This window comes from Chiloscyllium plagiosum, chromosome 8 (genome assembly GCF_004010195.1).
Source record: "Chiloscyllium plagiosum isolate BGI_BamShark_2017 chromosome 8, ASM401019v2, whole genome shotgun sequence".
NCBI lineage: Eukaryota > Metazoa > Chordata > Chondrichthyes > Orectolobiformes > Hemiscylliidae > Chiloscyllium > Chiloscyllium plagiosum.
Genome location: NC_057717.1, coordinates 94507407 through 94519725, shown reverse-complemented (window position 1 = coordinate 94519725; position 12319 = coordinate 94507407). Strand labels below are relative to the sequence as shown.

Genomic DNA, 12319 nt, shown 5'->3' with positions numbered 1-12319 from the left:
TGTCATCTGCAAACTTACTAACTGTACCTCTTATGCTCGTATCCGAATCATTTATGTAAATGACAAAAAGTAGAGGGCCCAGGACCGATCCTTGTGGCACTCCACTGGTCACAGGCCTCCAGTCTGAAAAACAATCCTCCACCACCACCCTCTGTCTTCTATCTTTGAGCCAGTTCTGTATCCAAATGGCTAGTTCTCCCTGTATTCCATGAGATCTAACCTTGCTAATCAGTCTCCCATGGGGAACCTTGTCGAACGCCTTACTAAAGTCCATATAGATCACATCTACCGCTCTGCCCTCATCAATCTTCTTTGTTACTTCCTCAAAAAACTCAATCAAGTTTGTGAGACATGATTTCCCACGCACAAAGCCATGTTGACTATCCCAAATCAGTCCTTGCCTTTCCAAATACATGTACATCCTGTCCCTCAGGATTCCTTCCAACAACATGCCCACCACCGACGTCAGGCTCACCAGTTTATAGTTCCCTGACTTGTCCTTTCCACCCGTCTTAAACAGTGGCACCACGTTAGCCAATGTCCAGTCTTCCAGAACCTCACCTGTGACTAGCGATGATACAAATATCTCAGCAAGAAGCCCAGCAATCACTTTTCTAGCTTCCCACAGAGTTCTAGGGTACACCTGATCAGGTCCTGGGGATTTATCTACTTTTATGTATTTCAAGGCATCTAGCACTTCCTCCTCTGTAATATGGACATTTTGCAAGATGTCACCATCTGTTTCCGTACAGTCTATATCTTCCATATCCTTTTCCACAGTAAATACTGATGCAAAATATTCATTTAGTATCTCCCCCATTTTCTGCGGCTCCACACAAAGGCCACCTTGCTGATCTTTGAGAGGCCCTATTTTCCCCCCAGTTACTCTTTTGTCCTTAATATTTTTGTAAAACTCTTTGGATTCTCCTTAATTCTATTTGCCAAAGCTATCTCATGTCCCCTTTTTGCCCTCCTGATTTCCCTCTTAAGTATACTCCTACTTCCTTTATACTCACTCAATCTTTTCTGTCAATACCTGACATCTGCTTCCTTTTTCTTAACCAAACCCTCAATTTCTTTAGTCATCCAGCATTCCCTATACCTACCAGCCTTTCCTTTCACACTAACAGGAATATACTTTTTCTGGATTCTCGTTATCTCATTTCTGAAGGCTTCCCATTTTCTAGCCGTCCCTTTACCGGCGAACATCTGCCCCCAATCAACTTTTGAAAGTTCTTGCTTCATACCGTCAAAATTGGCCTTTCTCCAATTTAAAACTTCAACTTTTAGGTCTGGTCTATCCTGTTCCATCATTATTTTAAATCTAATAGAATTATGGTTGCTGGCCCCAAAGTGCTTCCCCCACTGACACCTCAGTCACCTGCCCTGCCTTATTTCCCAAGAGCAGGTCAAGTGTTGCACCTTTTCTAGTAGGTACATCCACATCCTGAATCAGAAAATTTCTTATACACACTTGACAAATTCCTCTCCATCTAAACCCTTAATACTATGGCAGTCCCAGTCTATGTTTGGAAAGTTAAAATCCCCTACCATAACCACCCTATTATTCTTACAGATAGCTGAGATCTCCTTACAAGTTTGTTTCTCAATTTCCCTCTGACTATTAGGGGGTCTATAATACAATCCTAATAAGGTTATCATCCCTTTCTTATTTCTCGGTTCCACCCAAATAACTTCCCTTGATGTATTTCCAGGAATATCCTCCCTCAGCACAGCTGTAATGCTATCCCTTATCAAAAATGCCATCCCCCCAACTCCCCCCGCCTCCCTTTCTATTTTTGTTTCACTCTGACTCTCCAGCATTTGCAGTCCTTGCTTTGTCCTACATAATTAAACACCATTGCTGAACAATTAACACAAAGGACAAAAAACAGCCTCCCATCCATTGACTGCACCTATACTTCCTGCTGCCTGAGGAAAGCAGCCAATATAATCAAAGACTCTTCCCACCCTGATTATACTCTCTTCTATCCTCTTCTGACAGATGTATAATATAAAAGCTTGCATACATGGACAAATAGATTCAAAACTAGCTTCTTCTCTGCTGCTTTTAGACTTCTGAATGGAGCTCTTAAATTTTAACTTTAATGTTCGTCTCGTTCCATGTACATCTTCTCTGCAGCTGTAACATAATATTCTTCGCTCTGCTCTACTATCCTATGCACATTGTTACGGTATGATCTGCCTGTACTGCATGTAAAACAAAACTTTTCACTGTACCTAGGTATATGCGACAATCACAAATCAAATCAATTCAAATTTAGCAAGTCAATCTGATACATCGGACTTAGATGTGTACTAAAGTATGGATAACATGGGTTAAAACTCCAGCTCTATCTTTGTACTAGGATTCACATGATTTCAGTTTCAGCCTGTAGGAACCAGGGCTGAATTATTTGCTTGACCTGTCAAGCAAAGGTGCCTGGGTTCACTTGAGATTTTGCAGACTTCCTTACAAAGAGGTCTTTTTTCCCTAATGTCATTTGATGATAGACTATGTACATTCCCACATAATGATATAATCTTTATTTTAGAGGAAAAGCTAGAGCAGGAGTAAGAGGAATTCCCTATCTCTGCAGCCTCCATTGTCCCAACCCTCCAAGGTGTTTGTGTTCCTCAAATTCTAACCTTTTATGGATTTCCAAGTTTAATGCTCGATCATCACTTTCTCAGGGCCCCAGACTCTGGAATACCATATACATCAGCTATTCCACCTTTCTTCATCATTTCCATTAGATCATAAAAATGTAGAAACAGGAGAGAGCCATTCAGCCCATTGGATCTCTTCCACCATCCAGTAAGAATAGGAATGACTTGATTTTAGCCAAACATCACTTCCCAAAACTTTCCTGTCGATCAAAAATCAAACTCAGCTGTCAGGATGTTCAATGACTCAACCTCCATTGTTCTCTGTGAAACAAAGTCCTAAAGGTTAATATCTTTTTGACGGAAAAAGTCCCCCTTATACTGGAACTGTGCTCCTTAGTTCCAGATTCCCCCCAAGGGAAGCTATTCTCAGCGTCTATCGTGTCAAGCCCCTCAGAATGTAATATGTTACAATAAGATCCCTCTCATTTTTCTAAACTTTATTGAGGCTCAGCCCAAATGTGGCAACCACTTACTCCCAGGAATCAACTGAGTGAACATTTTTCGAACCACTTCTAATGCAAGTATATCCCTTTCATAATATTTTAATTTAAACAGTGCTCAGATGATGTCGCACAAGTAGCCATACTACTGTAGCAAGACTTTTCAACTGTTATCCTTCATCCCCTTTGATGTTAAGGTGAACACTCTATTTACCTTGTTAATTGCTTGCTGAATCTTCTTGCTAATATAGCATGAGATTTGAGTACACAGAAGGTCCAAAGTTCATGAAACATTAATTCTTTTTTCCATTGGCATTAAGTTATAACGAAAGTGAAGGTAAATTAAGGTTAAATGAAGGAATATTTACATGGAATGAAGCCTGTGGTTTATGTTGAGTTGAGAGAGGCTGAATAGACTGGGGCTATTTTACTGGAGGCTAAAGGATGACCTTCCAGAGGTTTACAAAATCATGAGAGGCATGGAGAGGGTGAATAGTCAAGGTCTTCTCCCCAGGATAGGGGAGTCCAAAATGAGAGGGTATAGCATTATGGCGAGAGGGGAAAGATTTAAAAGGGACCTAAGAGACAACTTTTTCATGCAGAGGCTTATACGGCATGAACTGCCGGAGGAAGTGGTGGAGGTGGTACAACTACAACATATAAAAGGCATCTGGATGGCTATATTGAATAGGAATGGTTTAGAGGGATATGGACCAAATGGTAGCAAGTGGGACTAGATTTATTCAGGATATCTGGTCAGCATGGATGCATTGGACTAAATGGTCTGTATCTCTGCTGGACATCTCTGTGACTCTATGACTGCCCTCCTCACATATCATCCTTCCCTCAAAGAGACTGCTTTTTCCAGAGAGGGTCTGTTCGACTACTCCATATACTATCGCCTGCAGCAGGAGGCCCTGGCAAAAGTGCTTGATCTCCCCTGCTCCGCTCCCTCCCACAACAAAGCCACCTGCTGCTCACGATTCCATTACAGTAACATCTTATGATTCATGTACAAGCGGACACAGATAACTCTGTACAGCAGCTCCCTGCGATGTTTCTCCATTTAAATGATGTTCTGAATTTTTATTCTTTCTGCCAAAGTGGACAACCTCGTATTTACCACATTAGCCTCCATCTGCCAATTCTTTGCCAATTGCCTTGACCTATCTGTATCTCTTTGCAGACTCTTTGCATCATCTTCAATTTGCTTTCCTATGCATTATTGTTACTTCTTTCATGGAGGCTGGGCATTGTTGACAAGATCTGCATTTGTTGCTTTTCCTCAATTGCCTTTGAACTGAGGCCATTTCAAATGGTCTATATGCTTTGAGGTAAGAAGCCTATGTTTAATGTTTGGCTGATGGCCCCTTCATGAATTCCCCATTCTGAAGAGAGATTGGATCATCCAAGGTGAATGTAGATTTGATATCCAATAGGACGTTCTTATCTGATAGATGTGTAGTGTCCTATCATTGTGTAGCTTGTAAGAGCCCATACTATATCTCTGCAATAGTAGACAAACCAATGTGTGAAGCTGATGTAAAGATGACCATTTGTAAAGGTAAGAGTGTTCAAACACGGACTGTAGATTGGGCAGGATCTGAGTTTAGATTAGATTACATTACAGTGTGGAAACAGGCCCTTCGGCCCAACAAGTCCACACCGACCCGCCGAAGCACAACCCACCCATACCCCGACATTTACCCCTTACCTAACACTACGGGCAATTTAGCGTGGCCAATTCACCTTACCTACACATCTTTGGATTGTGGGAGGAAACCGGAGCACCCGGAGGAAACCCACGCAGACATGGGGAGAACGTGCAAACTCCACACAGTCAGTCGCCTGAGGCGGGAAATGAACCCAGGTCTCTGGCGCTGTGAGGCAGCAGTGCTAACCACTGTGCCACCGTGCCGCCCACGGTGATGTGTGCCAATGGTAAAACAGTAAGGGCTACACGTGATTGCAGACCCACAGCAGTGGGATTGACACTGAGCTGTATTCTGGAAAGGAGACCACTCAGTTACAAGATAACAAATGCTGGTAATTTCCAATGCGGACAAGGCAGGAGGTTGGCAGTAGGGAACAGAAGCACTGCAGGCACAATGGCTGAATGTCCTTCTTTGGCACTGTCTGTGATTCTGTGAAAACTCCTGTTTTGGCTATTTCCTTCATTTCAAAGTTTATTTTTGTGAAATGCAGTTCACTGCGAGTGTGATATCTTTCACCAAGTAGTAAGAGAGAGGGGCATTAATCTCATTTATTGAGGCAGATAATTGGCATCACAGGTGGAGGTAGTAGAGGGCAGAAACAGGAAAAAGGGTGAGGAAAGGAAGATTCCAAGACAATCACAGTGACAGAAGTGTAGGAAAAGGAGGTAAGAAAACAAAAAAAAATGTGAGGAGGGAAGAGAAGGAGGTAGCCCAGAGAGTGAAGGAATGAGAGTAAATGAATATAAAGAGGCAAAGAAAACAGATCCACAAGTTCAAGAAGCCATTTGTTTTTCTATCCTTAGGCCATCGCAAACTTTACAAATAGTGTCTTCCGTATGAATTCACAGCTACAGAACATGACGACCAGTCAACAGTTAAATGTAGCAGCAACCATCTTGAATCTCTTGGAAAATACGGCAATGGCTGTTGCTTTAACTTTGCCCAGTGGGGAAACAAAGTCAATCTCAGAAGACTCTTTTGGTAAAGTATTACTCAGTACAAATGCTAACCCTCTAGATGTTGAGTTGACACAGTAGGCATCTTTTAATCAAAGGAAAGGTTGTTTATTTCTGGTTTTATGGTCAGCGCAGTCTGAGCCAGTTGGCACTTTACTGGAAGAAATGTATCAATAAAAATTGTGACATCTGATTAAAAATTTCAATCTGTATTTCTTAGGGTTTCTTTTAGGAACATACAGAAACATTATTGTCAATGATGCTGTGTCATAGAGCTAATAAGTTCTTTGATTGTATTTGGCTATCAAATTTCCACAGAAACACTGCTGATGAAATTGATATTAGTCCAGGTTCCTGCTTCTGTACATAAGGCCATAACATATAGAAGCAGAATTAGGCTGTTTCTGTCTTCTCCTCATAGCTCTTGATCACCTTACTATTCCAGAAACTAGCTACCTCTGACTTAAAAAGATTCAATGACTTAGCCTCTGTAGCTTTATGTGACAATAAGTTACGTAGATTCATCACCCTCTGGTTGAAGAAATTCCTCCACATCTCCATTCTAAAACATCATCCCCTTAGTCTGAGGCTGTGCTTTCTGGTCACAGTCTCTCCTCATGGTAGAAACATCTTCTCCACATTCACTCTATCCAGGCGTCTCAGTATTCTGTATTCTGTTCCTCATCCTTGCAAATTCAAAAGTATCAGCTGTTCAAAAGTGATTGTGTATGAACATTTATTGAGAACAGATTTCAATATTTTCACTGTCTCTTCTGTGCCTCAGTGGGTTATTTTACTGCCTCTCGGTGAGAAAACTGGGGGCTCGTGTATCACTCCAGAGGTTTTGAGCACAAGATCAAGGCAGACAATCACACAGCAATTCTGAGGGAGGGTTGCACTGTCAGAGGGACTGTCTTTCACATCTGACGTGAAGTTGAGGTGTTTGGCTTCAGATTTTGTAAATGCAGGCTGTTTGGGTGGGGTCTATATTTGGCCTGTCGCAATAATGGAAGGAACATCATGTTTGATTCAATCAGACACTTGCTGAGAAACATCGGCTGCATACCAGGTTCTGCACTTGATACTGAAATTCAGACATAACATTGTTCAATGTGGACTTCAACAGTTTCCTCATTTCCCCTTCCCCCAACTCACCCTAGTTCTAAACTTCCAGCTCAGCACTGTCCCCATGACTTGTCCGGACTTGTCCTACCTGCCAGAATCTGGTTTCCAGCATCTGCAGTCATTGTTTTTACCTTGTTCAATTGTCTGCCAGGTGGAATGTCCTGAGTGTGCTCATTGCTATGCCAATAACCATTGTAAGATAGCCAGTCGAGCTTGCAATGTGGCTCATTTATTCTCGCAAGAAGCAACATTCATTCATGGACAGGGACTCATTCCCAGCAAACAAAGGAATATGTTTGACAACAAACACAGACAGTGGTGGGGAAACTCAGTAAGGTTTGGCAGCGTTCTGTGAAGTGAAAAAGAATTCATGCTTTGAATCCAATATGACTCTTTTTGAGAAGCAATGAACTTGATGTCTCCGGTTGAGGAGGCAAAGTGCAAAGCAGGGAGGTGATGAGTATCTATGTAGGCTCACAATGAATCATCAAGTAACATCAAAGACAAGTAAACCTGTGAGAGAGAAAGAGGCATGGTGATTTCAATAGGCACTGCATCCCTCACAAAGTCTTATCTTTACTTTTAGCTGGCAAGATCCAGGTGTTTGGTAATCAAAGTATGCCAGACGACTTGATAAAAATTGATATCTGGAATAACACCATGGAGATAAACTGGAGAACAGTCTTGGGAAAAAAGAGCTCTGGTAAATGTTTAGTTTCTTTTATATCCAAATTTGTATTTTACAACCCTCTGTGTTAAGAATTGCTTCTCCTCTCTTCCTTCCTTCCTTCCTCTCTCTCTCTCTCAACTCTCTTTCTTTCTCTCCTTCCATTGCCCTGATTCATTTCTTGTTTTCTGTGCTGGCAGTATTGGGAGGAAGGGCTTATCTTATGAGAGAAACCTGAAGTGATAATCATGTCATTGGCATGTAGACGAATGAGCCTTGATCCTTCTGAAATATGTAGCATTCTGAGATACTTGACTGGTCAGATATTTCCCATTGCAGAAACAATCCACAACTAAAGGGAAAGTCACCATAGTCCTACCAGAGCACAGGGCTACTCTCTCATTACAGAGAGATGACTGGTGGTGTTTTAAACTGACAGTCACTACACCTCAGGCAAGGGGAGAGGTTGAGAAGGAAGGTGAAATTTGATTGTAATAAAAATCTGGAATTAAGATCTGATGGGGACTGTGAATCCATTGTCGATTATTGGGAAAAAATCCATCTCAAAGGACATTTAAGGAAGGAAACTGCCCTTCTTACCTGGTCTGGTCTACATGTGACCACAGATCTACAGCAATGTGTGGTTAACTCTTAACTGCCCTCTGGGCAATTAAGGATTGGCAATAATACTTAGCTGGTCTGCGATACCCTCATCCCATTAAACAAATGAATGAAACTGAGCAAACCATCCCCGTACATCTAGAACTATGGTCCACAGGACTCCCATTGAAGAGAGAGATGTGGAGCAGTCTTTTCTCTCAGAGGCTCATAAGTTTGTAGATATCCCTGCCTCAATAATGAGTGGAGATTGGGTCATTGAATTTATTTAAGGACAGAGTTTTGATTGTCAAGGGTTATTGGGGTGGGGTGGGGAAAAGACAGGAAATTGGAGTTAAGGTCATGAATCAGGTCAGCTGAAAATATATTGAATGGGAGAAATGGCTCATTGGGCTGAATGGTCTATTCCTGCTCCGAGTTGTGTTTCTTGCTTAGGAAGTGTTTCTTGGCCTTGGAAAACGGTGAGAGTGGGAATTTTTCTTTAGAGGCCAATCAGAGCCAACACTGTGGAACTGTGGGTAATCCATCTGCTTAGGCTGAGGTGGGGTAAGAACTGAAGAAATGTGAAAAGAATTTGTTAGTGACGGAGCACACAGGTGCTTTGTGGCTATAAACATGACTCCAGGATGGCATATTGTTACAACACGGAGTAAACCCTTCTGCTAATTTAAACCAGACCCACAGAAAAACTCACCTCACCTCATAATCTGTTACAATATGAGTTATAAAGAACTATCAATTCCTCTTATTTAAAGAAAAAAATTAACTTTAACTCCAAGTTTAAAAAAATTAAACAACAACTATCTATGCTGTAAACCTAGTTTGTCTGATCAATTTATCTACTTCCCACTTGACAACAATGTGCTGATCCGATTAAACCCCCTCCCCCCCGATTAAGTTTAACAAAAAATTCAAATTTCAAAACCAGTCAGCTGTGTCAATTCTTCTCTCTATTTTCCTTTGTAGATTTTCCTGTTTACTTTACTTCAGTCTTTTGCTTCACAGATTTCATATGAAAAGGTACCTTTCAGAGAGCAATTCTGTGGGGGCTGTCTGTTGTGCTCTTTGCTGCTTTCGTTAACTGTTTAAAATGCCCAATTTTATACCCTAAAACATCGGATCATCTCATTGGTTTGATGTCATCAAAACATTAAAATTCAAATTCGATTGGATTTTGGTATCTTGGTGCATAATTTAAACTGATTGGCCAAATTCGAATTTGTTGTGTGCCATTGGCAACTCAGCTCCAGCTATTTGTTTCACAGCCAAATGTTAAATTTTTAAATTGTTCAGCACACTCTGTGCTTGCAGTCGGTCCTTGCCAGCTTTCACTCTCTCTTAAAGGTACAGTACACACCTAGAAATTCATAACAGTACTGTCTCCTGAGTGTTTGGGTCAAGGATTTAATGGAATGGTTGCAGGGATTTCTGAAGGGATGGTGATCAGCCAGAGATCATGGTCCACATCAGACCAATGGTATCGGAATAAAAGAGCAACGAGGTCCTGCAAACGGACTTTAGGGAATTAGGTAGGAAATTGAAAAGCAGGACTTAAAGGTCGTAATCTCTGGGTTATTCCCAATGCCACACAATTACCCAGTGAGTATAAAAATGGTAAGACAGTGCAAGTGAATGTGTGGCTCATTATGTCTTTGCTTTTTGCTGAAATTTCTGTACATATTAGCTGCTGTGATTCCAGTGACTATACTTCAGAAGAATTGCCTGTGGAGTGTTTTCAGAAATTCTGAGATCATGAAAGGTGCTATATAAATACAAGTCCACAAATATGCTTGTGAGCTCTTGTGATAATAAATCAACACTAGTTCAAATTTTGGCACCTTTTCTCGTGCAGTATAAACTTGGAGATTTGGTACTCTTACAATTCTGTCCTGATGAGTGCAAAGCGAAAAACTTTGAATATTTCTCCTTTTTCAGCTTCTGCGCTGCTGAGTGAGTCATACATTTTTATGATATTTAAAAATTGCCTTACTTTAATATTTGGAACAATTCTACACTCCATCATTGGAATGGATACAATGAGTTGTAGAATTGGACTTATAGCTAGATCAACTGCTGTTGCCAAATTATTTCTGATGATGTGATACTCACCAAAGTCCAAATCGCTTTGCTCCCCCAGACTTTGCTGCAGTCTCCTTCTTTGTATTCAGTGACATGGAATCCATTTTGAACAACGAGATCCGTAAAGATGGCGTCAAGCAGTTGGAGGCAACTGAAGGAACAGGCTGGTTAAACTCCAAAGTGGTAACAGCCAGAATCAGTAACAAAGCAGCCAGCCACGCCCTGACAGAAATGGTCAATTTTACACTGAAACTTAACCAGGTTTGTAAGGGTGACTTTCAGGCTTGTCATGCAACAGGAACTGTATTGGTCTACAATGAACGATTGGACAGCATAGTGAGGTGTTTTACTCTGTATCTAACTCTATGCTACCTTGGTAATGTTGAATGGATTAGGTTAGAGGAAACTTTACTCTATCTAACTCCTGTGCTGTCCCTTTCCTGGGAGTGTTTGATGAGAACAACACAGAGGAAAGTTTATAGAGTCATAGAGTAATAAGCTCAGAAAAAGACCTTTCAGTCCAGATTTCCCCTCATGTCTTTCACTCTTAAAATATACCCCTAGTCTTGAAATCCCCCACCCTAGAGTAAAGACACCTGTCATTCACCATATCTATACCCTTCATTATTTTTTAAACTTCTATTCGGTACCCTATATCTAACCTCTTGCTGTCCCTGTCCTGGGTGTGTTTTATGGGGACAGTGTGGAGGGGCTATACTTTCCATTTACTTTTAATTTGAAAGAATATAGAGCAATCTATTATCTGTTCAAAAGAGTAGAGGGATCTTTATACTGTATCTAATTCAATGCTGGAACTATCCAGGAGTCTTTAATTGGGACTTTGCAGAAAGAACTTTACTTTCAGTTTAATAGAGTAGAGGAAGACTTACTCTGTACCTAACCTTGTGCGGTCGCTCTCCCGGGATATTTAAAGGATGTTTAGTGTAGAGGCAGCTGTACCCTGTATTTATCACATGCCCTTCCTTGCCCTGGGAATGTTTGTTGGGGCAGTGTAATGATAGCTTTACTTTCAGTTTAAAAGGTTAGAAGGCATTTTACTCCACAGCTAACACTGCGCTGTTCCTTTTCTGGGAATGTTTAATGGGCACACTGTAGGGAGAGTTTTACTCCATATCTGACCCAGTGGGGACAGTGTAGAGACAACTTTACTCATGCTATACCTTTCTTCAGAGTGTTTGATGGGGACAGAGTAGAGGGAGATTTTGCTAATGTTGCTAAAATAATGGTGTGAAATATATTTTTACATCTTAAATTCCTATCTCAAGGAGGTTACTGTGTACTCATTGCCTGGTTGCTTTCTGTATGGCTGCTGTTCAGAGAGGTGGGAATATTTAAATCTGTGGCAGGTGCAGGCTGTTTAACGAGGTTTGTTCCTTCATGCAGGATACCAAAGATCACGAAAAGGCCGAATGCATTTATTTGAAGATAACAGAAGGGGGAAGTTTCTGGTCCTCTGAGGGCTGCTTCCTGATTAGTTCCAATGGAAGCTACGTAGTATGCCAATGTAACCATCTGACGAGCTTTGCTATTTTAATGTCTCCAATTGAGATCGAGGTAAAACTTCGTTCAAACTCCAGTCAAAGAGGGAAGTAAACCCAGAGACAGAGGAAACAGAAAAGTGTAACAGTCAGAAAGCAGAGATCGATAGAATCAGAGAGTCAGGAATCACTCACACAAGAATGAGATCAGATAAAGCTGGTGTGACAGAATAACACCCAAGGGTGACAGAGAGCAGGAAAGTGACTCTATTAGCGACTACTGAGTGATCTAGAGAGTGAGCCCACAGAGTCCTGAAATGCCACACAGTGAGCCAGACTGTGGATTTTAGAGGGTGACCCAGACTGAGACCCCAGAGTGACCTCAGAGGTGAATGCTGTACTGACCTTGAACACTCCAGAAAGTCACCCCAGGAATAACCATAGAGATTGGCACGGAAAATTGCCCAGTGAGTGAACATATTGAAAACTCAGGAATGCCCCAGACAATGACCCCAGGGAATGATGCCATGGAGTTACCTGAGAAAATGAA

General features: G+C 41.4%; 2 protein-coding genes across 2 annotated transcripts in view; both read left to right on the top strand.

Moving 5' to 3' along the window:
* Nucleotides 1–6863, top strand: part of LOC122552193 (adhesion G protein-coupled receptor E1-like) — a 21575-nt gene extending 14712 nt beyond the window's left edge. The window contains exon 7 of the mRNA XM_043694789.1: nt 5629–6863. Within this exon, the coding sequence (XP_043550724.1) occupies nt 5629–5862 (234 nt within the window). The 3' untranslated portion in view covers nt 5863–6863. The remainder of the gene's footprint in view (nt 1–5628) is intronic.
* Nucleotides 6864–7577: 714 nt separating this feature from the next.
* LOC122552192 (adhesion G protein-coupled receptor E3-like) overlaps nt 7578–12319 on the top strand; it is a 30046-nt gene continuing 25304 nt past the window's right edge. Inside the window, exons 1-3 of the mRNA XM_043694788.1 lie at nt 7578–7609; nt 10329–10531; nt 11675–11845. Of these exons, the coding sequence (XP_043550723.1) occupies nt 10364–10531; nt 11675–11845 (339 nt within the window). The 5' untranslated portion in view covers nt 7578–7609; nt 10329–10363. The remainder of the gene's footprint in view (nt 7610–10328; nt 10532–11674; nt 11846–12319) is intronic.